At 39.3% G+C, this 16,504-nt stretch overlaps 1 protein-coding gene across 1 annotated transcript; it reads left to right on the top strand.

Moving 5' to 3' along the window:
• The first annotated feature begins 9,544 nt into the window (after positions 1-9,544).
• On the top strand, positions 9,545-13,751 carry irx3a (iroquois homeobox 3a). The gene is made up of 4 exons (XM_088938715.1): positions 9,545-10,074; positions 11,027-12,041; positions 12,863-12,929; positions 13,433-13,751. The coding sequence occupies exons 1-4, from the start codon at positions 9,862-9,864 to the stop codon at positions 13,485-13,487; spliced, it is 1,350 nt and encodes a 449-aa protein (XP_088794841.1). The 5' UTR covers positions 9,545-9,861; the 3' UTR covers positions 13,488-13,751.
• The last annotated feature ends 2,753 nt before the right edge of the window (positions 13,752-16,504 follow it).

Consider the following 16,504-nt stretch of genomic DNA (forward strand, 5'->3'; position numbering starts at 1 on the left):
AGCTGACATGGAAAGGAATGGGGAAAGGTGGGCAGACACAGGACCCTCCCACCTTGAAAAAAGACAATAAATCTCACAGCTTGTGTTAAAGAGCAAAAAATGTCAAAAGCATGGATACAGCACAAATGTGGAACTAATCCACGAGAAGGGTTTAGATCCAGGTTTCCAGTGACTTTTATCTTAACAAATATATGTATTTTTAACAGCTCACTTTTCTGGCTCTTTCTATTACGTAATGTGGGATTTCTTCCCCAAAATGCGTAGAACACGCTCATCTGCAACTCGGTTAATAAGAGGAGAGGGTGAGAATGTGTCTTAACAAGCTGAAGTTAATTCCGTAATGAGCGTGTCTCAAACTCTCCTTTCTTCCCTGATAGCAGATCCCTGCTTTATTTAACAGATTTATTCCTGTTTATTCTTCATTTTTGAGGAACAGCGAAACTGAACTGAAGCTTATTAAACCGGTGATGGTTTTAAAGACTCTCTGACCTCAGTGTATTGAAATGCTAAGCCACTCTGTGTTATTGATTTCATGCACCAAGCACAAGTACACAAGTGAGTTAGTAAAAAAAAAATCCTATAAAACTTAGGGAAATATTATTAAAGCATCATAGTTCCTTCTAGCATCATTTGTCATTACAAGTTGCTAAATATTTTTGGACTTTTGCTCCAATATTGTATTTCCAAAAAAGAATAATATTGAGAACACAAGTATATTCTATCATCTATTTTATTACTCACTTATGTGATTGCCAGGCTTCTCAGACTTTGCTGTGCATTGTGCAGTATTTTCCACGTTAGTTTTTTTCAGGAGAAAAAAACACATTATTCAACTGTGTACGATTGTGAGTGAAAACAAATCCTGCATATAAACCACAGCCAGTATGACTTCAAGCAGGATTAAGTGCTTAATTCAATTACAGGTTCTTGCCATTTGCAGTGTATTTAAGAATTACATTTGCAGAAACAAGGGTACTCAAACACAGTAGGGATAGTGATTCTAATACCGGTGCCCGTTTGCTACTCTTAAACTTTTAGGGTTGTCAGGTGTTCCAAAGTCTTTGGGGATCCTTAACACCTCCAGACCCCCAGATGCTAAGCTCCTTCAAGCACTGAAAAAACACAGGCTGAGTAGTATAAAGTACATTTTACTAACCATGATTTTACGTATTTATTTTTTAAGTGACAGTTTAACGCTTAAGGCAAATTTTAAATTCACAGTCACTGTGGAAAGTTCTCCGCCTTGATTAAGAAAAGGGATCGGTTTAATTGAACACGGTGTGGTTATTACGCAGTGCAGCGCAGCGCAGCAAAGTATCAGGGACGCAGATGCTGAGTTAACACTGACTTCAGCTCCAGACTCGACCAGTCCTCATTCTTGACTGTAACAGCGCGGCGTTGCGTCACTGTTGGTCCTAAAGTTGACAACGCGACCTGCGAGCCCTCAAGTGCGCGACCACGCCCAGCCCTCGTGTCACGTGATCAGACGGCCCAACCACAGCAGCCGCCTGGCAAAGCGCTCGATTTCCGAATAACAAAACCGTGATGTTAACACCAATCAGCCATGAATTGCAAACGAATGGTAACAAAGGTGTTGGTAACATACAACTACGTGACAGTATTTTCCTTTTGACGTTTCTTGTATACGTCTGTACGAGGAGTACAAGGAGAATGGCACTAATCCGTGCTGGTAACGGTTCTGTGCCTTTTTCAGTTAAATACTCAGAATAATGTTACACAGATAGAGTATAGATCTTGCGTATTTTTCTAGATAACAAGATTCAGATTCATTACTATTGTTTTAGCGTCGTGATGATATTTTTCTTTAACAAATACAATTAAGTTTGTTTTTCTCTATACATACCGATGCTCTCTAAATTGTTTTAATGCGTAACTCGTTCTTTACAGAGGAAACTGACCACCTTCACTTTTCACACTACCTGACGACCATTAAACCCAACTGCTGGGAGATCGATACTTGAATTGATGGCCAATCCGAAAACACCCCAAACAATGAAAAAAGCTTTTACAAACTTCCACGTATCCCGTGGAGGTATGAGTAAAGGATTGATAGAAATTCTAGATTATAGATTATCTATCATTAAAGGCGCTATATAAAGCATTTTGTTATTAGAACTAATAACAACTACTAGAACTATTAATACCTATTAGAACTAAAAATTGTAATAATTCGAATCTAAGCCGTACAAAGATTCTGTGTGTCTAAATTGTGTCGAGTGTATGTGTAAATATATGTGTCGTGTTTAATCTGCTGTTGAGTGCGCCACGACACATTCACAAATAAAGACGAAACGATCCTTGATTTTCTTGATCTGTAAGGACAGCATTTCAGACTGGAAAAAAAAACACTAATACAGGAGCAGCACCGGTTTCAGAGTTTACAAATACAACAGCAAAACAGCATCGTCACAACAATAACAAACAACAACAACAACTATTATTATTATTATATCTTCTGACATGCAGCGGGCTGCGTTTCTTTAGCTGCCCTCTATCGATGCCAGTGGGAGCCGAGCTGAGTGAATGCAGTGCTTATTTTAGTAGGTATGCCAAATGACATCCCTTATTCTCTTCCGGAGCTCGGAGAGAAGCGGTCCTCGAGTATTTCGTGTGCTGAAGGAACGGGAACGCTCTGCGGCGTGAGCCACTCCGCGTTTCACAGGCAGCTGTTCGTTTCCAAGTGGTTTTGTGCAACAGTCACTCCACAGACCACAGATAATATTGAGATTATACACATTTCTATCGCTCGAAAGATATTGAACACCCCAGTGTCTCGAGTTTCGATTTTTGTGTTTTACTTGTCCAAAAAAAAAAAAAGATGTTCAGGTTAGGAGAGCTGTCTTTCCTGCGTTTGGAACTTTCCTGCCTAAGGTATTATGTTTGATAAAACAGGCGCTCTGTTGGGCTCTGTAATGCATCTTAGGACAAATTTGATCATCATTCCATGTATTTTTTTCATTATTTTCTGGTTTTCAGCTGGACAGGTCCGGGAAACTGAAAATGTCAGTTTCCCGCAGTGCCGTTTGTCTTCATTGCACATGAGACCATGACTTCGTGGGACTTCAGGTATAAAACCCAAGTGCAGGAGCCTTAATTCAAGTATTGTTTTTTCCCAACCGAGTTAGCTTTGTCACTTAGTGCTGCAGCTGGCAGCGTTAAGCCAGCTTGCATTTTAATTTGGCCCTGAAGTTACTTATTTCATTATTGATCAAACATAATGCTGAATCAATGTTCATCTTGTTACCTGGACCATTCTCGTGTAATACAGCGATAGTGCGGTCCTGAGTAACTCATTGCCATTCCAAAGTGACTCTACCATAAAATCAATGCCTGTTTGTTACTGATACAGGGGAGCTACTGCGGGATAGGAGGTGAAGGAGGACTGCACGAAGGGAACACGGTGGCAAAGTTTTTAATACACTGCGCAGCGCAGACACCTGGACGCAGCAAGCCGTTCTTGAAGTGCGGAGGGTTAACGCCAAAGGTTCCCTGATGCCACGGTTTTAGATAAAGGCTAGGGAAGCAAGCAGGACTTTATATAAAAGTAAGTAAAAGGTCTAACACTAATGCAGACTTGGCGTGCAGTCTTCACAATACATGCTTTAATTTTTTAAAGAAATATATAGGCCACCTACTGCTTTTACGCAAGTGGCTATTACAGCTTGTAAAATCCTTAAGGTGAACTAAAATAACAAAGCAGTAAATTGAGGGCTGTATTTACTATTGGGAAACATATTATGTCTTTATTTGGAGTTTATATATATATTGTTTTCAGTTCTGTCCGGATTTAATATCTAACAATGAGCCAAATGTGTTATAAAAATGGATTTCGTGTGTAAATCGATACACAGTATTAACGTCCCGGAGTCTGTCTTGCACTTAGCTCGGATGCCACTGCGCGTGCTACCGCAAGCCTCGCGCGTGTCAGGGAGGAGGGCGGCAGCTCCAGCGGCCCTCGACTCTGTTCACGTCGATTGATTACCGCGTCCCGACAGCATTCGCCCGGCTAGCGGAGGCGGACGCGGAGAAACGATTCTCTATTCCAAAGTCTTACAGCAGGCCCGTGAAGATTTCACTGAGGACGGAGTAGGCAGATTACGGTACAATAATGACTGCCAGCACGCTAATAGACCCCCCTAGCCAGGAAGGACAGCATAATATTTACCAAAGCAGTGTGAAGGAGGCGGCAAGAAGGCCATTTGACACCGGGCGCTCTGACCTTCCCAATCAATTACTGCCCGTGGCTCCCAGCAGCTCCACCATTTAACCACAAATTCTCTCTTTATGGGCTCATTTCGCGAGCTCTGCCTTTGGGGTTACGTCCCTGTCGAGCCGAGTGAGTGAAACTCCCCGAAGAAATTGGAGCAGACGCGGGCAGGAGTCGCCCTGCCACAGCCGCTGGAGGTGTGGGCGCCGGTCGGCACAGGTGGACCAGCACCCTACCGAGAACGGTTGTGCCCCTGCGGGTTAGGACTGTGTACATTCATGGCGCTATAGCGAGACCCTCACATAGATGTGCTGTTCTTTTCTACACTACTGCCGCAACTGCGTTCAGCCATATTAAAAATAGCGTTTTCCCCTGGGAAACAAAAAACCCGATTAATCGTTTTCAGAACTAAACGTATTAAGCGTATGCTTTTTTTTAAATCAAATATAATAAGGTATACACTGCATCGCAGCTGTAAACGGACAAAAGTATTGGCGTGTCACTTGTTTCACGGATTTGCTCAAAACACAAAATGCTCACGTCGCCCAAAGAAGTGCTGAGATGTTTAGAAAAGCTGTTCACTTTTTCTTGTGCAAGCGGTGTGAACCGTACCGCATCGTTAGAATTTGGTTTTGCGAGTTACAAAGACCGATTAGAAATATGATGCAACCACACCATGCCTCCTTTGTAAATAGCAGATGCAAACGGTAACAAGAAATTTCTAACCAAAGCACAATATTAAATGTATAAAAGGATTGCGATGTATTTTGGAAATGAAAAGATAAAACGACGAACAGGCCTTAAATACACTCTCGTGCACACGCTCAATTCATACATAATGGTCCAATTTCTGTAACGCCTAGAGATATGTCTGGCCTTTACACAAAAGCCCATTCTTTCTTACAAAACTGCGTTTAAAAGCACCTTTTCACATTCATACAGGTATGCGAGCTGTTTCAATGTAAAATTCCTTCGCTCGGACACGTAGCAAGATAGAAGAAACGTCGGTCGTTTGTTAAGGTTTGATTTATAGCGACTCGTCGATAAATACAGCGCTATAATTTATGGTCTAAAATTAATTAATGTTTCACATAGCAATGTGCATAAGTAAGTATTCGAAAAATCCTTACTTGCTCACTCAAGCAAACATAGTTTATCTGTTTAATATGCACGGTTGGTTGGTGTAATGTAATTAAAATAATTTTATTCCAATTGTCCCAATAGTAAAATTAAACTTTAAATCTATTTTGAAAGAAGATGGTGTTCGTGTAGTACACTGGCTTTTAGCTCAAGTCACAATTAATTTTTTAAGTTATTTCATTTATAGGATTAAGCCCCCCACTGTCCTGCATAAGATTTATTACCTTTGATGTCGTTTTTAATGGAAAGTGAATTGGAAAGAACACATTTTGAGATAGCAGAGGGAAAGCCGAATTTTGAAACCTGGTCTACTGAGCGTATAACAGGCAGAATCCTTTTTTTAAAATAAAAGGTTCGAGATTTTTTTTCACTATGTCTCTAGAGTTCATTTTTGGTTGGTTTATGCGGAGAACTGACACATTTGCTACACGGATGTATATCAAAACACATGCATTATAAATATATGGTTCAGTCCCAAAATGGTTGTTTTGTTAACATGTTATAGCCTAGTCAAGATCTATGCGCAGACCGACGAAGTCTTTACAGATCTTGACAATTAAGCATTTCCAAGAGAAATTGAACGCCACCTAAAAACTGAGAGTAGATGTTTCTCCTTCGAAAATACATGAATGAAAATGGCAGTAAATCATTTACCCCAATAACCTTTAAAACATTTCTACCCTCCGTGCTAATGAAACTTTAGCTGCAAAATTCCAAGTAGTCAAAACAAACTACACAAACTGCAGGTTTTTATTAACCTCCCCTTTCAGGCATCCCCAAATAAAAGCTTGTTTGTCAAAGCAGTTAGGAAAATGCGACTTGGGCTAGTGTGCGTTTCTCTCCCCCCCTCTTCAAGAAAACCCACCCTAAACATCAAGGGTCATTAATTGTGTTTTCTTTTCAAATCCGTTGTCACCGCAATTAACAGATTTTGATCACAAGACTCCTTGAAAATTGATTCCGTGTGTGATAAGGAATGTGTGACTTGTTTTCTGTCGCCTTGGAATTATGGAAAAGATCCAAACCAGTAATGTGAAGAGCCTCTGTTTCCAACCTTTGATCCTTTTTTTCTTTTTGTGCTTCAATTCATCAAACCAAAAGAATTGTTTGCGAAGGCGTCTTTGTATATTGCGCACGGAGCAACACAAAGCTATTCTTATTTAGGTGTTTATTAGAGGTGTGGCAGTTTAATCTTCTATATTAGCAGCAAACCACCTCAAATTAGTTTTTTAGCTCAGTTATCAGAACTCTTATCTAATAAATCTCTAGTCTTCCCAAATGTTAATTGTAGAGTGATAACTTTGGACGATGACATGCTGAGAACACGAATTTGAAATTGACATCTGCTGAATTGCACCGGTAGTGTCATGTGTCACCTGGAATAAAATAAACGATACATACATCAAAGTTCATCTAGTTTTCACTGATTTTGTGTGATAGCAAATTAGCAATACTTTTTATTATAAAATAAAGGATGACCTACATTAGACTAGTCTGCTAAAATGCAATGAGCATAAAAATACAGAAGCGAACCATCATCTTCAACGTGCTCTTGTTCACGTTGATTGTTCAAAGGAATAACAAAAACACATAAAGCAGGTACGCATTCTATAACAATATACAGTCACCCAGTATTTTCTGTTCCTGATATTTGCAGCAATTGATTAATATTTTACCGTACGTAAAATATAGCCTCAGAAGTCCTTCAGCGAGGAAGAGAACTTTAACGTTTTTATGGTACTGCCAGTTTTCCAGGTCTGTGTGAAAGTGTGAAGTTTGTGTTTGATTGGGGCGATAAATCTGAGACAGACCTCGGGGCCCTGAGATGAGACACGTGTCTATCCGGATTCCTAGCGCTGCTCTGCGGATACTCCAAAACCACTCGTCCGCTGGTCCCACTCGTCTGCACACCTGGGACTACCCCATTCTAATCCCTATCCTATTTTTTAAAAACATTTACTCACGTCCACATGCACACGGAGAAATCCTATATACATAAACGTGTGTGTGAGTACGCTATATATAAACTATACGTTCTTCATGCAAGACCTTCGCGTATCCACACGGATTATAAAGTTGAAATGTAAGGATTAAGTTTCCTTTAAAACTTTACCAAAATGACTCACAGGCTAATTGCTTTTGTTCCACACAATAATTGTACCTTTTAGCAGCGCTGTAAACTTACACCCATGAATTACTTGAAACATGCCTTCTGTTCAAGACATTGGCAAACGCCTCTATTTTAATTCTGTTGTTTCTCCCCGGTTCTGCACGTTCACGACGCCGGGATATTATCGCTGCGATTCTCGCAGACGCTGGCTCTTTGCAAACCCCCGGTCTCTCCGCCGAGCGCCGGAGACCAGGCTCTGCCGCGCTCACTGCTCTGTAGTGATTACCATTTTGCGCGAATGGCACGAGGCGGCCGGCTGGTAATTAATAACCCCATAATCCTGTGCTCGGTTGTATCAGCGTCAGAGGGAAAATGTCAGCGCGTTAAACAGCACAATCAGAAATTGTGTATTATTGAGATTCCGATTAGGGATTAACAATAAAATCACAACGCCAAAAATAAGGACACAAATGTACAGCAAGTGTTATCAACATCCTAATAATAATAATAATAATAATAATAATAATAATAGACCAGCCATTATAGCATAAGAAGAAAAAAAACTGGGAACAATATTCCAGGAAATTTGGTCAGATCATTATAACTAAAATGGGTTAGCTGTGATTTAATCCCCTTGTCGATATTGTAGGGGACTTATTATGTGTTCAAAATAAACAGCAGGAAATAATATTCTTCAAGTCGGCAGTTGTTTTGCAAACGATTAGCAGATCCTTAACGCTATAAAGTCGGGCTGTGATGCTATTAGACATGTTTGTCGCAGATTTTCATATATTGATTCAGGGAATTTCAATTCTGCGGCTCTCGTATTGTTTTAATCCGGATTTTTTACAAGCCGAGACCGAGTTTTATCAAACTTAGCCAGACAGACTAAGATCTCTTACTGGCCTAGTGTAATCATCTGCAATTCTCTTTTCCAAGAACTGAATCTTTTCTCAAAGCTTACCAGGAAACGCGTATACCTAAATAATTATTTTATACGTATTTCTTTTAAGAATTGGGAGTTTAATTTGGTACAGCCTTCATGTCTTAACAAACGTTTTTTTTTAATTACATTATTAAATGTATTTTTTTACAGAAAAATAATTTAACTTATTTTTAAAGTAGTAACCCTGAGTAAAAACACGCTTTAATCACGCTTCTTTTGGAGTATTATGTACAGTAGGAATATATGTATATTCTACATCAGACGTGCTACATCATGAACACTATGGAAGATGTGTTTTTTTTTTAACTGGAAGTCAGATTTTATTTTGGCGACTACTCAATAATAACAGTCATTTTAAATGCCATGCGACCAGCGTTCTCTGTGTGTTTCCCGACAGAGAACGGAATACGCAAACGGGTTAGAAAATTGTTAATTAGTTCTCTCGCCAAGAAAAACAAAGTGTTAACGAGTTTAATTCCAATGGCTGTCATTATTGACTGTCGCACCTCTCTTGTTCTAATGGAGCTCTCTTCCTTCTTTTGTGCACATATTAATTCGCCTCTCTCTCCCGCCCCCCCTCTCTCTCTCGTGCCTTTGATGTAGATTGTGACCTGTAGCTGTTTGAAGTCTCTTATTAAGAGTAAATTAACGCGGATTTGAACTGCATCTGCCCACCACTGGTTCCGCACACAACGCGGACTGTAAGGTGTCTCAGATCAAGCGAGAGGTCGACGATATTCAGTTTTATTTTTTTCTCTCGAAACTCTCCAGTGTCAGTTAAAATAGCAACTCTGTGCCTTATATTCTGAATACAACCTCCGGCGTTCGTATGGTATTCACACACGTAGAGACAAGGAACTTATCCGCGGGTACGACTGTATCTTTTAAAAAAAATCAGACGTTCGCTGAAGTTAATCACTGTAGGAGATTTAAATATCCATCATTTGAGCAGATGACCGCAAATAAGAGAATAAGTGCTAAAATTGGGGCAGGGCCGGGGCATACAAAAACAAAATGAGATGATTGGCGAGTCATAGAATGAGATTTGAAACCCATTCAAATAAGAGATCGCAACGTCAGTACACACATTTAGAAGAAATACAGCGACAAACTGAGCGAGTTAGAGAGAGAGAGAGCGAAAGAGAGAGAGAGCAGGGTATGAGACTTAAGGAATAGGAGGGGCTTCTGAACGACTAGAAATGTCAATCAGAGCTAAGAGTCCCAATAATCTAAGGCAATCTGTAAGGACCTGACCTTAGTCCATTCAGATCAATAGGAAAGTGAGAGAGGAAAGTACAATCGGATCGTTTACACTGGCTCTGTATGAGGAAACCTAGACTTCCCTTACAGTTACACTCACTGTAAAGTGGATACCGTAGAGCAAGAAAAGGGGCGATTCTCTGCTTTTTGTGACTACAGAAGCCCTTTCCAACGACCATGTCGTTCCCCCAGCTGGGATATCAGTACATCAGACCGATCTACGCCTCGGAGCGCCAGGGGATCGGCAGTGCCCGAGCCGGGACAGACCTCAGCCCGTCTGGGGCTCTCTCCAACGTGCTATCGACCATGTACGGGTCACCTTTCGCTGCGGCGCAAGGATATGGAGCATTTCTCCCTTATTCAAACGATATCTCAATTTTTCCTCAGTTGGTAAGTGCAGTTGACTTATTCGCTTACACGGTGATTTGCTTTTTTTTTCGTGTTCCGCCTTAAAAAAAGTTTCGATTTTGTCAGCAGTTTGGATGAGTTCTAGAGAAATAAATTCGTTTTACTACGGAGAAAATTTTTCAAAATGTCCTATTGAAAAAAAAAATCCCCGTTTTCAATAAACGAGTACACATTTAATGCAGATTAAATGTTTTAGTTGTTTTTCCCCAAAGATACTTCAAATGCTATTATTAGGCTACGTTTACTAATAATCCGATAACAGGAGCGCAATTTTTTTAAATATAAGAAATTACTAAGAAACAGACTGGTGAACTATAAACTTAGTGGTGTACTGCGGATCTTTTGATACTTCAATTTCTTTAATATACCGCGGTTATTTCTAGTAAAAAAAAGCCTTTCCCAATATATTTCGAAAACAAAATGGAAACGCCCGGTGTTTTCTGTGTGAGTGCGCAGTTTTGGGAGGAAAAACTACAGAAATCTTCTGAAGACGAAGGGGCAGCAGTTTTAGCTCTGAGCTCTACAGAGCTCAAGAGCAACGGAACCACTCGGGCAGAACTGCAGGTACCCTCTCCCAAGCCCAGCAGCAGTAACACGTTGAAATATTCATGCGACGAGCAGTGAAAGCACAACATTTTTCTGTGTTGCATGTATTTTGGGAGCGATCAAAAATAACTGTTGCAGAGGCCTTTACGCAGTCATGCGGGATACGTGATAGCGTGAATTCGGCGCAGCTTGTTTTTCCTGTATACCTGGTGGTGGGAAAAGTTTCACGAGTTTTGTCACAAGAGCACACTGTGTTATGTATAGTGCTGGTGTAGATCATCGAAAAAAAAAAATCAAGCGATTCAGGAAATCTGCTTTGCATGTCTTCGGCAACTTTTTTGTTTTCATCTTTGTTGATTTTGTTTTTCCCTTTGTGTTGTTGATCTAGGGCGCCCAGTATGAGTTGAAAGACAGTCCCGGCGTACAGCCACCTGGTTTCCCACACCACCATCCAGCTTTTTACCCGTACGGCCAGTACCAGTTCGGTGACCCATCTAGACCCAAAAATGCCACCAGGGAGAGTACCAGCACGCTGAAGGCCTGGCTCAGCGAGCACAGGAAAAACCCGTACCCCACCAAGGGCGAGAAAATCATGCTGGCCATCATCACCAAAATGACCCTCACGCAAGTGTCCACCTGGTTCGCCAACGCCAGGAGAAGGCTAAAGAAGGAGAACAAGATGACCTGGACCCCACGGAGCCGGACAGACGAGGAAGGGAATGCTTACGGCAGCGATCACGAAGGAGAGGAAGGAGACAAGAGGGAGGAGGATGAAGAAATCGATTTAGAAAACATCGACACGGAAAATATCGAAAGCAAGGACGACTTGGATGACCAGGACGGAGATTTACACTCTGATTTGAAACTGGACGGCAGGAGCGACTCGGAGATCTCCGACGGCTACGAGGACTTAGAGGGACCGGACGAGAGGTTTTTAAAATCCGTCGTAAAAGAGGGTAAAGAAATCGACGGCGACCGGGGGGAGCACCACCACCCGTTAGAGATCAAGGCGACGCAGCCGAACGGCGAGCAGCACAAAATGAACCCCGTTTCCATCCACTCTCCCCCCTCAGAAAATAACGCGGCCCCTGCCCAGAAACCCAAAATATGGTCTCTGGCAGAGACAGCTACGACTCCGGACAATCCCAGAAAGTCTCCCCAAATTAGCGGCACCCCAGCCGTGCCTGCCACACCAGCCATCCTTCCTCCACACAGACTCATTTCTTGTCCCGTAGGGAAACTTCAGAACTGGACAAACAGAGCTTTTTCGGCGCACCAGCTCGCTCTCATAAACTCCAGCCATTACCTGGGACTGGCAAACCAGGGTTCGACTAACGCTGGCCTGGCGATGTACAGTAGACCGTCAGAGGAGCAGAACAACAACACAGAATCAGCAGTTACAGGTACTTGTCAAACTGTACAAAAGTTTTTTTTCTTTTTTAGTATTTCTAGTTCTAATTGTCCCCCCCCCCCCCAAATACTGGAAGCGCCTCTTAAAACTTAAACGTTTGCAAATATTCTGATAAAACCAGCCTTTGTACTGCATCATAAATCAGAGGCTTTAATGTAAGTGAATTAGCCCTGTAATAGATATATATTTGCAGAACTTTAGATCTAGATACAGGTATGCTTTTGTGTTCATGTCCAGTCTAAGTGGGATGTATTTATTTAGAATGACTTATTAAAATGAACAACCTATACGCTATTTGATTTGACTCTCGGGGAACTAAAGGGATTAAATCATTTACATTTTAAAAATAGTGTTTTTTTTTTTGGTCCTGATGATCTCTCCGTCGCAAATAAAAAAAAACAAATATTAAAAAAAATATATATATGCGTTTTTGTTAGTGTTTAGGTAACGCTGAGAGAATTATGTAGCCGACGTAAGAAAGTTTATGCACAGAACTCAACCTGTGGCAATGGTCTAAGTTTTACCAGTTAAAGTTCGTGGAAGGAATGGCGACTTTTAATGTTGCTCCCAGGAGCAGAAATGTGTTTCACATACAACATAATGTATTAAAAAAAACGATTACATTTGCACAGTATTATGCGGTTTATAAATTAGTGTTAGTGTATTAACATTTACATTTTTGTCGCCGCACAAAATCCTAAATTAATATCATTATACTTGACCATGGATTATTTAAGAACACGTGTAACAGAACTAGCTGCTGCAATCAAATCATATGATTTATCGTCTTCATCGTTATTATTATTATTTCAGACAGATCTAGTGCCTTGGAAGCAGAGAAGAGGTTGTTGAAAACAGCCTTTCACCCAGTTCAGAGACGGTAAGACACTGTTTCATTTCTTTTCCTCTGTAGATTCAGTTTATTTTTTTAAGACTCCAGAATGTTTCCATTTTCATCACCCTCAGAGGCTGTTTATTTTCAGTTACATACGAGTAAAATGCTTTTCAGAGCATACGATTAAGTGATACAAAATTAAAATAGACAAAGCAAAAACCGCTTTGTTTTTAGACAATATTCAAATTATTATTATTATTATTATTATTATTATTATTATTATTATTATAGCAGTTTGTTCAACAGCTGAATGTGTAACATTTCAAACAAGCTTTGCTCACTTGAGGTCTCTAATTAAACCAACCTATATACAGTAAAACACCTACTATAACAGTTTATAACCCTCAGATTTATTCATTGTATTAATCAATTTCCTCTCGATTACTATTGGTTTGATTCGACATGATCTAATTTACACATTATATTTTCAGAGCGAGTTACACGCCAGTTACGTGTAGTTTAACATTTCCTTTTTTCATATTTTTCAGGCCTCAGAACCAGCTAGAAGCAGCGATGGTTTTATCGGCGCTGTCTTCCTCATAGTCTTTTGTATTTCAATTTTTACTCGTTGTAAGGAATGTAAAATAACAGTTCTCTGTACACTTACCTTGTAAGCATGTCTTGTGTAAAACTGCTAATGTAATATTGTACGAAACTGTAGTCTGTGAGGTTTCTTTTTGTAAGTTCGGTGAGAATTTGGTGTCCAAAATGTTTTGTATATAAAGAAAAGAAAAATGTACATACGTGTGAACGAAATTGTACAAGAAAGTATATATTTTGGCTAATAAATGAACTGTTTCAACTTTATCAGCTCGTTTTTTTGGAGGGTTTGGGCGTTGCAGGTATAAAGTCAAAGGGACGTATTTAAAAAAAACGCGTTTCGCGTTCCCCGCTGTGGAATTTACACCGTGCTTTAGTTGTTGTTATATTTTTATATAGAAGTAACCGTATTACGCTAATTGCCTTAGGCGGGTATGTTTTTAAGTTGCATTGATAAGTAAGACTCCATCTCCTATGTGGATTTAAAATATTTTCATATTTAAGGATTCTGGTGTGCACGGCGTGTAATTGAGTATAATAATCTTAAAGCGTAGGTTGGTTTTGAGTGCTGTAGGGTGTTATACATTAAGGCATACCCTGCAAATTAAAATATATCGTTGTTTTTAAATTATTGGCTTAAAGTTGTATGCTGTTGGGAAATTGATGAAGGATGTATTAAATTATGAGAATATAATGCAGATTTTTTAAAATACTTGGCTTAAAGGTTAAATACTATCATTTCCAAATGTTTTTTTTTCTTGTGGAAACAATTCTTAATGCCATGCATAAACATATAGGCGTTTCTGATGATTTAGCTGTTTAATGATTTAAGCTGAGATTCCAAACGAGACATTGATTTAGAACTGCCTCCCATATGCTTCCATTATATTGTGAAATTATTTATTTATGTTTGTTTTTCTTATTCAAAGATTATTTACATATTCGGCAGCTTTGGAAGTTATCGGACTAAAGTTGGAGTTGGAGCTCCCTCTACAGGCCATAGCGCCTCACTCATCCGTAATCAGTGCGTCGCTTTTCCAGACAGGACTTCAGATTTCCAAAACGAAGACGAAAAAGCCGATTGACACCTATAACACAATGGTTAAAATATATATAAATAGTTCAAATGCATTAAATACTGCAAATATCAATTATTGTACTATTGTAAGACTTTCCGATCTCTTCTAACAATGTAATTAGGCCTACCACTACAGGTACTAACAACACTAATAATATATTATCGGTACTTGAAACGTTTTTCGTTGTATTAAAGTGTACTTAGGCAGTTCAACAGCAGAAACAGGGCCGTGGATTAACGACATTGTTTCTGTAATGAGTAAAGTGCTTCAAAACGACCACTTTTAATCTTCACGCAAATTATAACACCGCTAAATTATAAACACATGTGCTCTGCGCCTTTTCCTGATGTAAAAGTTGATTAGTGTGACCGAGAGAGAAACAAAACGTGAAAACTACAAAAAAATCCATAAATTTGTCTAAAACGAAAATTGTCAACACAACTCGACAATATGAAAATCGTTTTCTATCAGTAATCAGAACACCATCAGTGTTGAACTGTCGACTAAAATGGAGGAAAGAGATTCGTGTTTCCCTTAAATAATTAAAAATCCGATAGTTTTACAACTAAACAAGTAGTTTAAGTAAAATTGTATTTTGTCCCCTCTTATTTTTAGTGCATTTACTTTTATTATTAACGAACACAGGTTTTGTACCTTGTTCATCTAATTCTTCTACTCGCCTGAAGTGAATTGAATAATCTGAGCGATTTATGAGCGGGTCGTCAGAAAACGATCTTAAAAATAAATTAAAAAAACGAAGTGCGCTCACTTTGCCCCCAATATAATAGTTCGTTTCATTTCAGAAAGGTTTATTTTCCGTTCTATTAAAATTATTTTATTTTCCCCTTAATAAACAAAATCACTTTTCAGAGTTGTTAAACATTGGGATTTCTTCTTTGAATTGTCCGATCTCATTGCGAAAATTAAAACAGACAGCTGATGACAAGATGTCCCTGTTCTAACATCATTAAAACCCCGCAATTAAATTAGAACCATCTCAAACATTTTGACAATAGGTTATACACATACATATAGAAGCGAAAAGTCATCATTATACGTGTTCAGATTGCTTTATCAATTGGTATATTTAGAAGAGTTAAATGCTATCGAGTTAATTAAATTAAGTTTTCCATTTGGGTTCACATTTTCTTATTTTTCTACACATTTTGGCAAAAACTAATTTAAAAAAGTAAACAATTTGCGCGTTTCCTGCATTTTCTATACTGGTTAGTGACTGTTGAGAAGTGTGTAGATTTATTAAGACTGCAGAGGTTACTCAAGAATTTAAACGTTCAGAGCACAGAAGCGCAACTCCTTGGAATGGGGTGGAAATGATTTTTAATCGATAGTTTCGACTTTATCAGCAATGTTCGTTTTTATTTGCTGATTCTGGTTATTCTCAGTGATGCAAGGCCGTAAATTAAAGGGAGAAATCCAGATTTTCGCAGCAGGCTGCTAAATGAGAAGGACGGAAATCAAGGGTTATTTATTCTAGTTAAATCTATAAAGTCACAAGGGAGAAAAATGCTACAGGTTACACTGGGGTGCAAGAAAGTTAAGCAAAGCGTACATGGATTCAGGCATTGTACCAGGTTTGAAAACCATGCCACCATTTCTTAAAACCTTTTAAGATCGGATAGAGAGGTACTGTAGAAGCCTTGGTCGTTTTTTATGCTTTACATGTGATACAGAAAAGAAAATAAACTATTTCGGGCCCTTTCTGAAATCAAAATGATCAGAATATCTCAACGGTTTCGCGCTGTTCATGCCTTTTAAAGAAAACACCGGCAGTTGGACTCACACTTGGAAAAAACGCTGAAAATATATATTTAGTGAACAATAGTTTAAACACTCCAAAAAGTAATAAAACGCCAGACCATAGAAAGACTTATTTCAGGAAAAAAGGAAGAAACAGAACAGGTAATAGTTCATGTCGCCTGG

The sequence above is a fragment of the Atractosteus spatula genome, chromosome 21 (genome assembly GCF_055471065.1).
Source record: "Atractosteus spatula isolate fAtrSpa1 chromosome 21, fAtrSpa1.hap1, whole genome shotgun sequence".
Classification (NCBI taxonomy): domain Eukaryota; kingdom Metazoa; phylum Chordata; class Actinopteri; order Semionotiformes; family Lepisosteidae; genus Atractosteus; species Atractosteus spatula.

What these genes read in the sequence shown, in the direction of transcription:
- irx3a (XM_088938715.1), top strand. Translation starts at nt 9,862, where the DNA reads ATGTCGTTCCCCCAGCTGGGATATCAGTACATCAGACCGATCTACGCC. An exon ending in TCTCAATTTTTCCTCAGTTG is followed by an intron (nt 10,075 to 11,026) that starts GTAAGTGCAGTT and finishes TTGTTGATCTAG; the next exon opens with GGCGCCCAGTATGAGTTGAA. An exon ending in TTTCACCCAGTTCAGAGACG is followed by an intron (nt 12,930 to 13,432) that starts GTAAGACACTGT and finishes CATATTTTTCAG; the next exon opens with GCCTCAGAACCAGCTAGAAG.